The sequence below is a fragment of the Sinocyclocheilus rhinocerous genome, unplaced genomic scaffold (assembly GCF_001515625.1).
Source record: "Sinocyclocheilus rhinocerous isolate Xijiao unplaced genomic scaffold, SAMN03320098_v1.1 scaffold144, whole genome shotgun sequence".
NCBI lineage: Eukaryota > Metazoa > Chordata > Actinopteri > Cypriniformes > Cyprinidae > Sinocyclocheilus > Sinocyclocheilus rhinocerous.
The window spans coordinates 398,910-415,407 of NW_015645650.1; the positions used below are offsets into that span (position 1 = coordinate 398,910).

The window sequence follows — 16,498 nt, forward strand, 5'->3', positions numbered from 1 at the left end:
GCGCTTCATTGTAGTACTACGGTGATTATCTCTTCAGTGTGCAGCGCGAGCAGGACAAACAACAATGCAGAATATTAATAACTATGACTGGGACTGTCATATACATAATTATAATGAGAACACTATTATAATAAAACGCTGTGCATTTTTAGAGTTTAGTTGCTGTGTTTCTGCACGTTGTTGCGTGAAGAACGCGTCCACAAAAGGAGTTCATTCAGAGCCGCGCAGAGTTCGTGCATTCGGGGCATTTTGGCTCGTTTATGTGGGCCGTCCCAAGCATGGTTGCAATGTGTTCATTGTCAAACTCCAAAATCAGATTATTTTTAATTCTTAAAAAACGCCATTATTTTATTTGAAATAAATAATTATTTTATTTTATTGACAAAATATTTTAGTTTGTCTTGTATATTTTTTTCATTAGATCAGATAACATTTTAAGCTGTCATATGGTCATGTTACAACGTGCCCCTCAGATGTTACAATGTACCCCACCTACGGGGCATGTTGTCACATTTCACTTCCATTTTTTGAGGGTAAATAAAGAAAAACGTATACACTGTAATTATGAAACAAAGCGACATATTTGTAGTGTGAGTGTAAGTGTGAAATTACTGTGGATAAAAAAATTATACTCTGAACCCCATGTGGATTTACACAATTTGAGAAAGTCAAAAAGTGTTACTTTGTGCCCCGCTCTCCCCTACATTACACCTTTTCCCTGTGTGTTAACGTCAGTAATTATGACTGTCGAATGTCTAACTTGACTCATGGTAATGTATTTTGCCCCCCCGCCCCCAAATTATGATTTGACTATCAGTCGAATATCGGCAAGATTCGAAAAGTCAGATTCGACTATGAAAATACTTAGTCGGGGACACCCCTAATAGATAGATAGATAGATAGATAGATAGACATGAAATTAATCTCAGTTGATATCATTTAATTATGTAAGCTGAAAGAGCATGTAGTGATACGACTTAGGACTGGTGCAGTGTAGTTTAGTGATAATTATACAAATAAATAATTATTTGACTGCCAGTCAAAATGTATTTGGCTGAATGAAATGTTGGGATTCAATTTTGAAATGTTTTGCTCAATGCCACACAGTTTTCACAGGACATTAGAAAATGTTGGAATATTTTCTAGTCTGTTATCACGATTAACCTTATTATTTCAGTATGACAGGATGTCCCATATGTTTCCATGCATGACAGGATGGATTACCTAACAAGCCTCTTTCTCTCTCTTCCAAATACTCGGGTCTTTGCCAACAGCCTTTTCATAAAAACAGGAATTGTGTCGAATTTTTAAAAGGTTAGAAATGGGTCATTGTTTTGTTGGATTGGTCCTCAGATGTTACGTCCAAGTTTTAAGAACCCCCTGGCAGGTTACTTAATAGTAGCGTTACTAGCGTATGTATTCACAGACACATTACCAGTTACAGTGCGTTTCAAGTCAAGCAGTCAGTGGTGGCTTTGTTGATGTTCTGGGAGCAGTATTTTCTGTTATGCTCAGGTGAGAGAATGGCTTCTATTTCTGTTCTTCCTGTATATGAGTTTTCAGTTGCTCAATTTTCCTCTGGTTTGTGTGTTCGTTTGTATTGTGTGGCTTGTTTTCGTTATGGTGAAGCTCACAATGGGTTACACGAAAATAACAGCGCCTTTAGTAGCGAGGACGTGGTCTGTCTAACAGTAATGAGGTAGAGACACTTTCTAAAATAACTCTTTCAAACTGCTTTTCATTGACTAGCTTCTTTACTTTCATTTGTACTAACCAGACATTTCTACTGGACTACTGAACCGTTGTATTGGTATTTACAATGTATTAATTTAGCAAACACTTTTGCAACCTTAATAGTATGTTATACTCATGACCTTGCGGTTTCTAGCATTGTTCATAAAATCTAAATATTTCTTTCAATTATGATGTCTTATCCTGTAGACTTACATTATAAATAATCTTTACCAGTCTAGTTTTTGTTTCATTTTGTCATGCTTTTCTTATAAATCAAGACATTTCAGAAATGGTGTAATCTGTCCAAACAGATGGATTTTTATGGATTTTTTTTTGTTGTTTTGATTTTTTAATATATTTATATCAGCATTGACTCATCTAAACACTCGAAAAACGTGATTGTATTACTAATCTCACAAACCCACAAACACACACATAGATAGATAGATAGATAGATAGATAGACATGAAATTAATCTCAGTTGATATCATTTAATTATGTAAGCTGAAAGAGCATGTAGTGATACGACTTAGGACTGGTGCAGTGTAGTTTAGTGATAATTATACAAATAAATAATTATTTGACTGCCAGTCAAAATGTATTTGGCTGAATGAAATGTTGGGATTCAATTTTGAAATGTTTTGCTCAATGCCACACAGTTTTCACAGGACATTAGAAAATGTTGGAATATTTTCTAGTCTGTTATCACGATTAACCTTATTATTTCAGTATGACAGGATGTCCCATATGTTTCCATGCATGACAGGATGGATTACCTAACAAGCCTCTTTCTCTCTCTTCCAAATACTCGGGTCTTTGCCAACAGCCTTTTCATAAAAACAGGAATTGTGTCGAATTTTTAAAAGGTTAGAAATGGGTCATTGTTTTGTTGGATTGGTCCTCAGATGTTACGTCCAAGTTTTAAGAACCCCCTGGCAGGTTACTTAATAGTAGCGTTACTAGCGTATGTATTCACAGACACATTACCAGTTACAGTGCGTTTCAAGTCAAGCAGTCAGTGGTGGCTTTGTTGATGTTCTGGGAGCAGTATTTTCTGTTATGCTCAGGTGAGAGAATGGCTTCTATTTCTGTTCTTCCTGTATATGAGTTTTCAGTTGCTCAATTTTCCTCTGGTTTGTGTGTTCGTTTGTATTGTGTGGCTTGTTTTCGTTATGGTGAAGCTCACAATGGGTTACACGAAAATAACAGCGCCTTTAGTAGCGAGGACGTGGTCTGTCTAACAGTAATGAGGTAGAGACACTTTCTAAAATAACTCTTTCAAACTGCTTTTCATTGACTAGCTTCTTTACTTTCATTTGTACTAACCAGACATTTCTACTGGACTACTGAACCGTTGTATTGGTATTTACAATGTATTAATTTAGCAAACACTTTTGCAACCTTAATAGTATGTTATACTCATGACCTTGCGGTTTCTAGCATTGTTCATAAAATCTAAATATTTCTTTCAATTATGATGTCTTATCCTGTAGACTTACATTATAAATAATCTTTACCAGTCTAGTTTTTGTTTCATTTTGTCATGCTTTTCTTATAAATCAAGACATTTCAGAAATGGTGTAATCTGTCCAAACAGATGGATTTTTATGGATTTTTTTTTGTTGTTTTGATTTTTTAATATATTTATATCAGCATTGACTCATTCAGATTAAGTACAGATGGTCATTCTGTGATTCTGTTCAATTTTCTTTCTAATTGGCTCCTCCTGTCGTTCTGTGTCTCTCTTTCTTGGAAAAACATATGCAAATATTTCTGTGCTTAATTTTTAACTTTATTGAATTCTCGTCATGCTTTCTTCTCATTTAAAATGTGTTTTAAAAGAACAGTGTTAGAGTCCAGCCAGTTGTCGACCGAGAACGCTGCAATAAAATCATTGGCAGATGTTTCTAGGGCTCCCTATGAATCTTGGATCTCTTTGTCAGAGTTTTTCCAATGCTTGGCAAAATAAATAAAGTTTTATTAGCTGGTTAAAATTACATAATTTTCCTGTCTTGCCTCTCTTCCTCTGTTTTGTCTACAGGGCATATCTCCCACCGGACAGGGTCGACCCGAGTCCCCCGTTTACACCAACCTCCAGGAGCTAAAGATCTCTCAGTCGTCTCTCCCACCTGTTCCCTCTTCCTCCCCTCTGCATATCCTGGGCGACTGGGAAACACACAAGGATACGAGTGGAAGAAACTTCTACTACAACCGTATGACTCAGGAGAGGACGTGGAAACCGCCCCGCTCTCGAGACAACGGGGTCACTCGTGGGGACACGTCCAACACTGGAGACATGGAGGTAACACAACTGGAAAAATGACCATTGAAAAGTCCATGTTGGTCAGCTATGTAAATAATATATCTCATTTCATCTGTAAACATACCATCTTTGCATTGATGTAATAATGCTAATGTGAGTGTGACTCTGTGCCCACATGCTTGTGCATGTGAAAGTTTGAACTAGGCCAGAGTTGAAGTAGGTCTTCAGTCTATATTTAAGCCTTTGAAAAATGCTGTTCAGATATTTAAGCTTCAACAGACGGCTGACCCAGCTTCACTCAGAACAGAGTGGAGCAACTCACTCTCTGCGGAAATCACTATTATTACGGATTATTTTTTACCAAAAATGTGTTAAGTTATTCTGGTTACTGTAAACGCTGACATGTATGTCTGTATTTACAAGAGTACAATGTTTGACCTGTTTTCCAAACTAATTTAGTCTTATCTGAAGTTTCAATCTGTTTCATTCTTTCCATTGTTCATAGCTGCCATCTAGTGGAATCCATTGTTCATAGCTGCCATCTAGTGGAAAAATTTGGGCATAATAAAAGGGGGACATGCTTTTTTTGTTTTGTTTATCAGTTAAAATGCTATCCGTTACAGATGCTCTAACTTAGAACAAAATCAGTATTAAAAATGTTTTATTTGTTTTTAAATAATAATGTATATATATATATATGTGTGTGTGTGTGTGTGTGTGTATGTATATGTGGATTATTAATATATAATAGTAATTCAGATGTAATAATATAATATAATATTTAATAATATATAAAAAATATTATTGCAACTTTTATCATTTTTGTACAACTACAACTATTATCTTTGTTTATTTAAAAATAAAATAATAACAACAATAATAATAATAAAATGTGTATTCATGTTTATTTTTTTTATTATAATATATTGCTTTTTACCAATAATAATAATAGTAATAATTATAGTAATAATGGTGATATTTTTAAATAATATAAAAAAACATTATTAAATTAAATTTTAAATATAATAATTATAATAAAAATAAATTGTGCATTAAAATTGATTATTTTTAAATAGTATATTTTTATTGTTTATTACTGATAATTATATTAATAATACATTTGTTTTGTATAAAACACATTTATTTTTAATAGTAGTAGTAGTAGTAGTAGTAATAATAATAATAATACAATATATAATAATAATTATAACAATTTTAAATATAATATTTTTAAATAAATAACATTTGCATTCACATTTTGTTGTTTTTTTATCCAAAGCAGTTTACTTTAGTGTTGTTGTTGCCATGCCATACAGCTGAAGTTGCAGTTTTTCTCTTATCTTTCTGCCATTTTTACTCATTTTCTTGTCTTACTGTTTTCTTCAGCATTTGTTTTCTGAGGAGAATTGCCCCAGCACACACTCCAGTCAGTCAGACAGTCAGTACGGATCGCCCCCTAGAGGCTGGTCTGAGGAACTGGATGAACATGGCCACACACTCTATGTATCTGAATACACCAATGAGAAGGTGCTGGAAGGGAGCTGCTTACATACAGAAATCTCTTTTTGTTTTGAATGAGACACAGAGTAACAAATCGTTTTTGTTTGTTTGTTTGTTTGTTTGGCAGTGGATTAAGCATGTGGACGAACAAGGGCGGCCGTATTACTACAGCGCTGACGGATCCCGCTCAGAATGGGAGTTACCAAAAGTAAGTTAAAGTTTTTTCCTCAGAAATTCCAAAACAGCCTTTCTTCTGTCTTTAGGTCATGTGTGATCATTAACTGCTTTAGCTTTAGTGTTAACCAGGGCAGTAGGAGGATTCCTGGGAAAATCTAAAAGTAACCCTGATTCCCTAATCTAGTTAGTTGCCCCAGTCGCTGCTGGACACTGTTTATCTGACCACACGCTTCTCTTTTATTACACATCCTCTCACTCTCATTCCATCTAACACACACACACACACACACATGTTGTGCTCTGGGGGGCTGAGCGGGTTGGGTGGGCTTATGTTCAGAGGAGGGGATCTGACCGCACATGGTGCTGTGGACGGTGAGGAGAGAGGTACCTTTGTTTACTATTTTGTGTCTTTATCGCTGCCAATACTTGTTTTGTATATCAACTAATTGGATCTTTTTAACCAATCTATTTTCTATCTTAAAACATTTTCCTGTAGAATTATGTATACATGATCTTCTGAATGTTATTTTTGTGGTGACTCTGCTAGTGCCCATTATATTTTGTGTTTCTCGCATCATAATTGGACTAATCTGTCACTTTCTCCCTCTCTTTTTCTTCCTGTTTGTTCCCAGTATAATCTCTCTCCTCCAATCTCTGGAGAAGCTCCTAAGAGTCACAGTTTGGAAAGGAAACAGCAGGAGCCCATTGTGCTGACCAAGTGGAGACACAGCACCTATGTGCTGGACATCAGTGACAAGGTATGCGTCTATGTTGTTAAACACAAACAAATCACAGCACAACTAGAGCACAAAATAATCTTCACAATACAGTTTTTTGTGGAATATATATGAATACATACAATACCATTCAAAAGTTTGGGGTCGGCACATGTTTTTGGAAGAAGTCTCCTGTTCACCAAGGCTTGATTTAGTTGATCAAAATATAGTAAAAACAGTAATATTGCGAATATTATTACAATTTAAAATACTGTTTTCTATTTTATCTGTTGTATGTTTTTTTATGTTTTATGTTATGTTTATGTTATAATTCAAATTGAGTGACCCTAATTGGATTCAATACAGTTCACCAAAAATCACACTATTAAAAAAAATCTGGTAAAAACAGTTAACCTTTAACAAAAAATAAACATAAGAACATATTTAAAAATATATATGAATATTATAAATAGTATTGTAACTATTTTTAATTTTAAATGTTAATTTTATTTATTTATTTATTTTAATTTTGGATGCTAGCAATGCCAAAATCATGGGTTTCATTTCCTGCAAAATGATCATGCTTGAACTGATAAAAATGTACACCTTCAACACAATGTATATTTCCTCAAAATGCAAAAATGTAAATCTAAATACCCTCAGAGGATAATTGAGAACCTGACATACCAAAATACAACAATTTTTTATTTATTTTTATCCTATTGTTTATCCTGTTAACCAGCATGTAGCCTAAAAGCCAATTAAAAGGCTGTCAAAGTCATTTTTTCCTTCACTCAGATGCCAGTGAAGATTAACACAGACCAAATATATTTCCTCTAGGAGAGCACAAGGCTTTTAACAGTCCTTAATCTTGTGCATTTTCCATGCGTGTGTGTGTGTGAGTGCATATGGTTTGTATTTTATCTTGTTAGTCATTTATGCTGGTCCTGTAAAGATGCTAAATGAAACAAGCCTGACATTTTGTTGCTCTTGTGTCGCACAATGGTTTTCATTCCAGCTGCCATTCAAAAGCAGATGGTTCAGCGTGAACCGCCTCCCCAGGGGCTTCGGCCTGTCACTGTACAGAGAAGTTAGTCGCCTCATTATGCTGTAACCAATCAGATGTGATTACAGACTTCTTGATTTCTTCACTTCACAAATTGAAATAGTTTTCAAGCAAATCAAGGAAACAAATTTGCGTTGATCAAAACCTGCTCAGATCTGCACTTTATCATTTACATGTGATGTATCTGGTTGTGATGCTTATTTGTATGCTTGCTTTATACTAACTCCTCATTAACTCAACTGACATCTTTTTTTTATTCTTGTCCATGTTCTTACAAATCATTCATGGCAAGACTTGAGATAACAGTGATTTTGACCATTATCTGTCATGCAAACACTGATAAATCAGCCTTTTTCTCTTTGGAGATTCGTAACTGCCTTCAGTATGGGTCTAACTTTTTGTATTCATCCTCTAACTCCCTCTGTTCTGAATGTTTAACACCGCACTTTTTCTGCTTTATGACTTGCAGGAGTCTGTAAATGCCAAACACAGCTCTCCTGAATCAGACTCCTGCCCCTCTTCACCCAAACACCCCTCCACCGTTAGTATACACACTAACCCATGTGATTTTATGCATGCTCTTTTCAATGTATTAACATTTAGTTATCTTCTAAATGCATGTTATCGTCAGAATGTGCAATACAAATTTCCAAATTTAAATACTACTGCTACTGCAAATAATAATAATACATACTACTATAATCATTATATTAATATATATTAATATACAATATTATTATTTTATTTACTTAATTATTTAATCTTTTTCCTTTTTTGTAATATATATATATTTTCCTTTTAATGTTTACTTACTAAGCTAATTTTTCTCCTCTCTGTAGCCCTCAGAAAAGTGTGGTGTTCTCAATGTCACCAAGATTACTGAACATGGCAAGAAAGTCAGGTAAAAACTGCATAACTGAATATTGCAATTGGGTGTGGGGAAATAGATAAACTAATCGCATTTTAATAAAATTATCATATTTATGCAATATGTATTCTTAAAAGAAATGTTGTGGCCTTTGTTTATACTTCAAAGAATGAATGTTTTGTGCTGCAGTGAAAAATGTAAGCACTGGTCATTAAAAAAAACTGGTCTAGTTTCTCATTTGATCTTTAGAATAAGTGTCACAGATGCATCTATTGTTTGTATTGTCCTGCAGGAAGAATTGGGCCTCCACCTGGACTGTCCTGCAGGGATCCACTTTACTTTTTGCAAAGGGTCAGGGCAGCGGCACCAGCTGGGTATGTATTCAAACTGCGTTACATTGGTCTGTTCATCTGGGACAAATGTGGAATTATTCTCTTAACCCTGTTAGTCAGCATTATTTCAATTTACATGCTTTGAATACTGACAGGATTCCCCACAGTCTACCTCAAATTTGCCTGCATTTATTCAGGAGTGTATCATGCAAACTGCATCCACATTCAGTGCTCGGCAACAAGTATAAACAAAAAGAGGCCTACATGCTTTTATCTAAAAACTGTAGCATTCAGATTACTATTAATATTAGCTCTCTTGCCGATTTGTACCTCTCTCCTTCATTTATATCTCCCATGTGTGTTGTGAGTGTGATTTCATGCATCATCACTCTCTTTTCTGTTCTGTTCCTTTCTTCCATCTCTTCTCTGTCTCTTCAAAGTCGTACTGCCGCAATGGTTCCTTTCCTGAACTCCTCCTTTCATTGCTAAGTAACTGGAAGCGTTCGATTAAGCCCCGGCCTGCAGTGTCCTATACGCACTGTAGATGCAACCGGGCTCCCTCTGTATGTGTCAGCCTCTCTGGACAGAATGAATGTGCCCTTGATGCTGATCCACGAACAGTTTTGCCTAGATTACAGATTGTTCATTTGAAAAACTTCATTAGTTGGTTTTAAATAGGCTAAAATGTTAAAAATGAATGGTATTTATTATAAGTTCATTATTGAAATAATTATAAATTAATAATTGGTTGTGTGATGCAGATCTGTTTTGAGATCAGCTGAGCAGGGCAGCTTGTCTCCCATTTTATTTGTGCACGTCCTACTTTCTGCCTGTGCGCCACACTTATCGCCCCCTGCTGTGTGCTTGAAGTTAGTTCCTCCAGCAAGAGAGACTGAATTTAAAACTTTTACGATGTCAAATAACCAGACTTAGTAAATTAAAATGGATGCACTAAGAACCTTAAAATTGTTGGCATGCATTTCTGCATATTCAGACTCATTTAGTTTATGCTATTTGAATGTGTAAGCATCTGTATACAAAATGGAGCTTAGCATTGCGCAAAGCAAAATGTGGGAATGCTCTTTGCAAACCTAGGCCGTAAATTATAAAACAGTCAAGTGTGTGCATTGTGCATTTAATATTCCAGTCTAACCTATTATTGTACTTTTGGCACCCAGAACTAATTGACACTTAAAATACAGTGTAACTCGCTTTTGACCCAGGAACATCACTATAGCTTGTGTTTAACAGCACTGGACTAAAGAGAATCCTAAATAACTCTTGATGATTTGCTTAGAGGGTGACAGGATTTAAAACAAGTTTATACACCTTGTTTTTCAAGTTTGGAGGCAACCAGTCCAAACCCGAATTTACAGTGGACCTGCGAGGTGGTTCGGTTGAGTGGGCATCCAAAGAAAAGTCCAGCAAGAAACATGTCATTGAGGTGAGAGTCAGCTGATTTTACTTTTGAATTTCTTAAAATACTCATTGTTAGAAATACTTAAAGGGATAGTTCACCCAAAAATAAAAATTCTATCATCATTTACTCACACTCAAATATGAGTTTCTTTCTTTTGCTGAACACAAAAGATGGTATTTTGAAGAATGTTGGAAACAAAACAGTTGATGGTAGCCATTGACTTCTACAGTATTTTATCCATACTATGGAAGTCAATGGCTACTAAAAATCTTCTTTTGTGCTCAACAGAAGAACGAAAGTCATACAGGTTTGGAACACCTTGAGGGTTAGTAAATTATGACAGAATTATCATTTTTTCTGTGAAAGAGCCCTTTGTTTTAACATTTTTGCATACAGAGCAATTTCCTGGTAAATTAGTAGAAGATAATAAAGCAATAATCCATGAGAGACTGTTAGTTACAGTGATTTTTTTCTAGACACAATTTGAATCACAGTGTCTAGAACTCTCTTAACTGTAGCAAAATGACTATATCACAAAGCCATTACTGGCCTATTACTTTGATAAAACATGCTTTTTATGTAATGGCAACAGTATTACAATAAAAGACAATTGTGTTTAGCAAATAGCTCATTTATTAGTTATTTAATCATTTTTATTAGTTATTAGAAATTACACAAAGTTCTGTAATACAATTAATTACTATAATTGCAGTATGTTTACGATTTCCAAGCAACATAGCAACTATCCATTTACAATATAAGTTTTCCTGTATTACCTACAAATATTCTTACTGTAACTGAATCTCTCCTGACTAATATGCTCCCACTGACCTGATCTGAACTTTGACTCCGGCAGCTGAAGACACGAGTGGGCACAGAGCTGCTGATCCAGTCTGAGATTGACAGTGTTATCAATGACTGGTTCAGAGCGCTTTCTGAGACCATCAACACACATGTGAGTGAAATCAACACACCCCACAGTACAAAATTATGGCATAAACAGCATACACAGATGTTCAAAGGTACATTGGTGTTATTAATGGTAATAATGATAATGCATGTGTTGTAGGCGTGGGAGTCTGATGAGGCCATTGAAGAGGACATGCCTGAGTCTCCAGGAACTGAGAAACACGACAAAGAGAAAGACCCACGAGACTCAAAGAAAAACAGAGGTACAGAAGACATACATTTGTAAAATAAATCATAGCTACACAAGGTTTGTTGAGTGGTGCCACACACGTGTGTTTGTACAGTAGTAAAGAACTCCAGTTTGGATTCGTCTGAGCAGAAGAAGACCAGAGTCAAACTGAAGAAGTTCCTCACACGGAGACCAACATTACAGGCTGTCCGGGACAAGGGCTACATAAAAGGTAAAATACACTGATATAAGCACATACAGCTTAATTATATTTATGGGCTTTTGTGAATGATCTACATACAGAGGAAAGAGAAGACACCTCTGGTAACCCTTCTGTCTGTTCTCAGATCAGGTGTTTGGCTGTAGTTTGACTGCCCTGTGTCAGAGAGAAGGCACTTCCGTGCCTAATTTTGTCAAGATGTGCATTGAGCATGTGGAGAATACAGGTATTTATCTGTTTGTTTCATCAGTTGGATTACTAATACATTTTTGAGTTGTCATTCTAGGTCTACATTCACTTCCTGTCTCATTTCTCTGTATCTGTTTCTCAGGCTTGATTGTTGATGGCTTGTATAGAGTCAGTGGAAACCTGGCTGTCATACAGAAACTGCGCTTTGCGGTCAATCACGGTAGGGAAGAGCTGTTTTGTTCTGAATATAGTTTTTTAAAAACGATACAATCTCGCAAACCATTCTCACGCGCCAGTCTTGTTACTGTTAAAATAAAGCTGAAATAAAATTAAATATTAGATGGAACAACTTAAACTTGAAAAGCTTAAAGTGCTAAAAATGACTAAAACAAAAACTGAAATAAAATAATTTTAAACTATATAGAAGTATATATCTAAAACAGCTAATTAAAATGACAATAGCACATCAAATCACTTAAACATATACTAAAATGAAAATGAAAATATAAAACAAAAGCTAATTCAAAATATTAATTCATTTTATGATAGTATATACTGTAAATTATATTGAAATGACACTGTCACGCACATCTCCTACCCTGAAAGGTAACAACAAAGGTCAAACAATCAGATTGGTTGGTTATCAGTCTGATGTTGTGGCTCAGCAGCTTTGGTTTGAATCGGTATGAAGGATGTGTTTATATGTCTGCAGATGAAAAGGTGAATCTGGAAGACAATAAATGGGAGGATATCCACGTGACTACAGGTGCTCTGAAGATGTTTAGCAGGAGAGAGTCTGGAGGGAGGGTGTGCACCACATCCTACTGATGCATTGCCACTGGCACTGGGTGTGACGCACAAGCCACAGAGAGAGAAAGAGAGTCTTGAGAAATATTGAGAGCAGAAGACAGTGAGACAGAGAGACAACATGAAGGGCTGTATGGAAGACAGTGTGAGCGTGAGGTGCTGTAGTTAATCCAGGCATGGCGGCCTGTGATTGCGATGCAGTAGGAATGTAATTCAATTAGTTAACAGCCTGTGTAAACAGTTCTTGACTGTGACATCAACCTTGGGAGCTTCACAGGAAACGGCAGATGTGGAGAACGCAACTGTTATGCTGCTGATGCTCCAGGCTCTTTTAGTAGATGTTGTTTAGTGTTGACTGTCAGTATGAAGCGATGTCCTCTTTCTGGCAAAGACCCATCCATTTAGGCATCACAACATTGTAATGTACATTATGAAAAATGGATAATCAATTTGAGATTTGCTATAGATTACATTTAACAGTAATTATTAATGTTTTTAAAGAGTAACTTTAAGTGAGTTTTAGATGATGGCAAATATAATCTAAATTTTAAAATGGAAGATATGAGGATGCATAATTAAATATCCAATACTGGCTGGTATATCCGTCAATCAATTGATCAGATATTATAAAACAACTATTATTTATGTCTACAAAAATAACGGAAAAAAACTTGTTTACGTAATTGCATTACTGTTCAAAAGTTTGGAGAGTTTTTTTTTTTTTTTTGAAAGAAGCCTCTTATGCTCACCAAGGATGCTTTTACAGTAAAAACAGTAATATTGTGAAATATTATTACAAATGAAAATCGCTGTTTTCTATATATAATTTAATATATTTTAAAATGTAATTTATTATTGTAATGCAGGTTTAGCAGATATTACTCCAGCCTTCAGTGTCACATGATCTTTCAGAAATCATTTTAATATGCTGATTTAGTGGTCAAGAAACATTTTTTTTTTGTTTGATGAATAGAAAGTTTAAAATAAAATAAAAAATTGATTGAAATAGAAATCTATATTATAAATCTATTTACTGTCACTATTTATCAATCTAATATGTCCTTCCTGAATTAGAGCATTAATTTCTTTCAAAATACATTTTTGAACATTAGTGTATATAAGCTTTCATCTTTTACTAGGGTCTTTTTAGGCATCAGGCTGTTTTGATTCAAGAGGCAATGCCTGGTAAAACGACTACTGTGTGATTTACCTGAAAGGAGATAGAAGAGTCCCTACTAAAACTACTTTTTTTTTTCTTGTAGATTTAGGTTTATGAAGCAACTTTTTATAACCATAAATTGTTAACTGTACCTCTGTTATCACATCCATTCCAACCCATAAAATAATCATGAGCTATAAAGCTGCTTCCTCAGTGGCAGGTGAGAGTCACATGAATCTTTAATCACTCTGGGCTTTCTTTAGGGAGTTGTCTTGTTCAGTCTAGTGAGGTCGGATCATTTCAACAGTATTTCACCTTAATTTTGCTCTCAAGCTCATGAAGGACAGTGGTCAAAGTGTCCATTGCTTCCTCTCTTAGAGATTTGCTATAATCTTTTGTAAATCTGAAATGACACTATATTTTGACATGTCTGTGCATGCACATCATTTTAAGACAAATTCAAATGTGTTTTTAGGGACATCACCTTCACACCTACAGCATTCTTACTTCTGGTTTCTTTAAATCAAGTTAAAATGAAGTGGCAAATAAACAATGAAAACTCTATTTTCACTCTACATATAGAGTGAATCATTTTGCCCATGTTGTTGTACGAGACTGTGCCTTACTGTGTAATTCTGAATGTAATTCCAGACCGGCATTGAGTCTCAATCGTAATTGCTATATCAAACACGCACAATGACATTTGCCTTTCCTTCCATTTGCATTTAAATGGCTCTTGGTCCACTGTAACTCAAAATGGAGGACAGAGGCATAGCGTTCTAGAAAAATTATGGTCTGACATTTTGCTGTAGCGGGGAAAAGGCATCTGTATTTGTGTAATTTAAGCACAATACCCAAACATTTTTCCTAATTCAAAATCACCAGCGTTGGGAAGATTTGGCATTTTAATGTGGAGATAGATTGGTTTGCATGTGGTTAAGAAAAGAAATGCATTTATCTGCCACAAATTAACCTTTCACTATTTCTTTGTCAGACAAACTGAAGCTCTTTATTCACAAAATATGAGCTCTGCTGTTGATTGATGGTTATTTTTTTTAACCAATTTACAGGAAAAAATAGACAAGACACTTATTCTCTCTTTCTTTTTCAGAGTGATTGATCATGGCGAGGTGAACAGGATGACTACCCAGAGCGTGGCTATCGTGTTCGGCCCAACCCTGCTGCGGCCAGAGATCGAGACGGGCAATATGGCGGTCCATATGGTCTATCAGAACCAGATTGTAGAACTCATTCTTCTAGAGTATGACAACATTTTTGGCAGGTAGAACATCTCTAAGTAAGAATCAATCTAGAGAACACAATGCCAGTTTAACATCTCATATCCATCGCACAAAAACGCACCACTGCTGTGGACCAAGCTTAATGGAGTATATAAACAAACGTGAGTGGATTTACTGTGACATATGACTGGATATAAGCAAAGAAAATGAATACAGGAAGATTCTTTCTGCACTTAATATTTTTTTGAAGTTTTGAGGATATACACATTTTTCTTTCTTTTTTTTCCCATTTGGATTGTCATTCCTTGGCTTAGAATAAGCTGGATTGACTTTTGGACAATTATGGATGGTTATTAGTCTCCATTATGCACTCTTTTTTTTTTTGAGAAATGGGAATATTTTCCTAAGTTGGACACTGGAATGGACTTTATCTTAGCCAGTACTGAAGACTAGAATGAAAACTGACTGAGCGGACACTTTCAAGTCTCACCAGATTGAGTGTGATTGATTTATTCAGACACATAACTGACTTGTATCTGGGCTCTCGTGGGGCTCAAGAGTTTTTGTTTTCTTCATTTTTTCCTGTGGAATAAGCTGAAAGTGCACTGTATTAGGAGACAGTATTATTTGACAATGACTACTGACCTACGGATAATGGGGTCGATTTAATTGGACAATGATTAATAATCAGTATTAGGACAGAAATCCTGTTTCAAATTGGAAAAACTCTTGTTTTTTCCATATCCACCCATGTTTGCCCTCCATCCACACCTCCCTAAAGTTTACTGGAAAAGTTGTGCGCCTCATGCTACTGGATAACAGACATGCTCGTCACACAGTTGTGTCATCCAATAGAAAAACTCCCTTTTAATGAAAAGACCCTCCCTTCAATGAAATATCAGGACTTTCACGTGTTTGAGGTCAAACCTGTGTTGTTTCCTTGGAATAAATGGACTGTGTTGTGCTGAATTGTGTAACAGTATGCAGAGAACCAGATGTGAACCCAGTGTGTTGTGTTTAAAAGCAAGAGCTCTCAAAAACTGTCAGAGAGCTCATCTCTCGCCCTTGTTTCTCTCTAGGCTTACTGGAAAAAGAAAGGTGAGCTGCTTAGATCGGCATTTAGGCCTTACACGGTTTCAGATCAATACAGAATATTCATCTCCTGTTTCCTGCTCTGGCCCTGGATGGAAAGGAGCTTGATAACAAATTGACAGGATGGTACTGGAAATAGTGCTGCAGTTAGTGTTAACTGAAGGTATGCATGGTAAACGCCTTCTCTGTCTCGTTTTTAACAAAATTCTGAAAACATATGTACAGAATACTTCAACAAGAACTTGAACCTGTTGTACAAAAAAAAAAAAAACAATAATGAAGTGTGATGGCTTGAAGTTGTGTGTCAGTAACAAGTGAAAAGATCTAATTTTGTTGATGTACGGATGAAGGAAATGCGTATTGATGGAACGGGGGAGAGGTGATGTCATCACGCATTGTGAACTGCACATTTTGAATGTAATTTTCAGACTAACTGCTGTTTCTGAAATTGACGTCTAATCCTATTTAAAAAGACAAAAACTCATGGATAATATTAAAGTGATAATGCTCGAGTTATTAGTCTAGTGTTTATTTTCATTGTTCATATTACAGGAGCTGATAATATGGAATGACGCT

The 16,498-nt window shown here is 35.5% G+C and overlaps 1 protein-coding gene across 9 annotated transcripts in view; it reads left to right on the forward strand.

Annotated features, from left to right (window-relative positions):
• Positions 1 to 12,597, forward strand: part of LOC107706884 (rho GTPase-activating protein 12-like) — a 70,888-nt gene extending 58,291 nt beyond the window's left edge. For 3 of the 9 annotated variants that reach the window (XM_016510717.1, XM_016510716.1, XM_016510718.1), the window contains exons 3-18: positions 3,776 to 4,036; positions 5,384 to 5,524; positions 5,625 to 5,705; positions 6,307 to 6,432; positions 7,409 to 7,480; positions 7,926 to 7,997; positions 8,296 to 8,357; positions 8,617 to 8,698; positions 9,097 to 9,219; positions 9,999 to 10,100; positions 10,933 to 11,031; positions 11,146 to 11,248; positions 11,330 to 11,446; positions 11,562 to 11,660; positions 11,766 to 11,843; positions 12,336 to 12,597. In XM_016510717.1, the coding sequence (XP_016366203.1) occupies positions 3,776 to 4,036; positions 5,384 to 5,524; positions 5,625 to 5,705; positions 6,307 to 6,432; positions 7,409 to 7,480; positions 7,926 to 7,997; positions 8,296 to 8,357; positions 8,617 to 8,698; positions 9,097 to 9,219; positions 9,999 to 10,100; positions 10,933 to 11,031; positions 11,146 to 11,248; positions 11,330 to 11,446; positions 11,562 to 11,660; positions 11,766 to 11,843; positions 12,336 to 12,451 (1,734 nt within the window). In that variant the 3' untranslated portion in view covers positions 12,452 to 12,597. The remainder of the gene's footprint in view (positions 1 to 3,775; positions 4,037 to 5,383; positions 5,525 to 5,624; positions 5,706 to 6,306; positions 6,433 to 7,408; positions 7,481 to 7,925; positions 7,998 to 8,295; positions 8,358 to 8,616; positions 8,699 to 9,096; positions 9,220 to 9,998; positions 10,101 to 10,932; positions 11,032 to 11,145; positions 11,249 to 11,329; positions 11,447 to 11,561; positions 11,661 to 11,765; positions 11,844 to 12,335) is intronic. The other 6 variants (XM_016510719.1, XM_016510721.1, XM_016510720.1 and 3 more) reach the window with 6 other exon arrangements.
• The last annotated feature ends 3,901 nt before the right edge of the window (positions 12,598 to 16,498 follow it).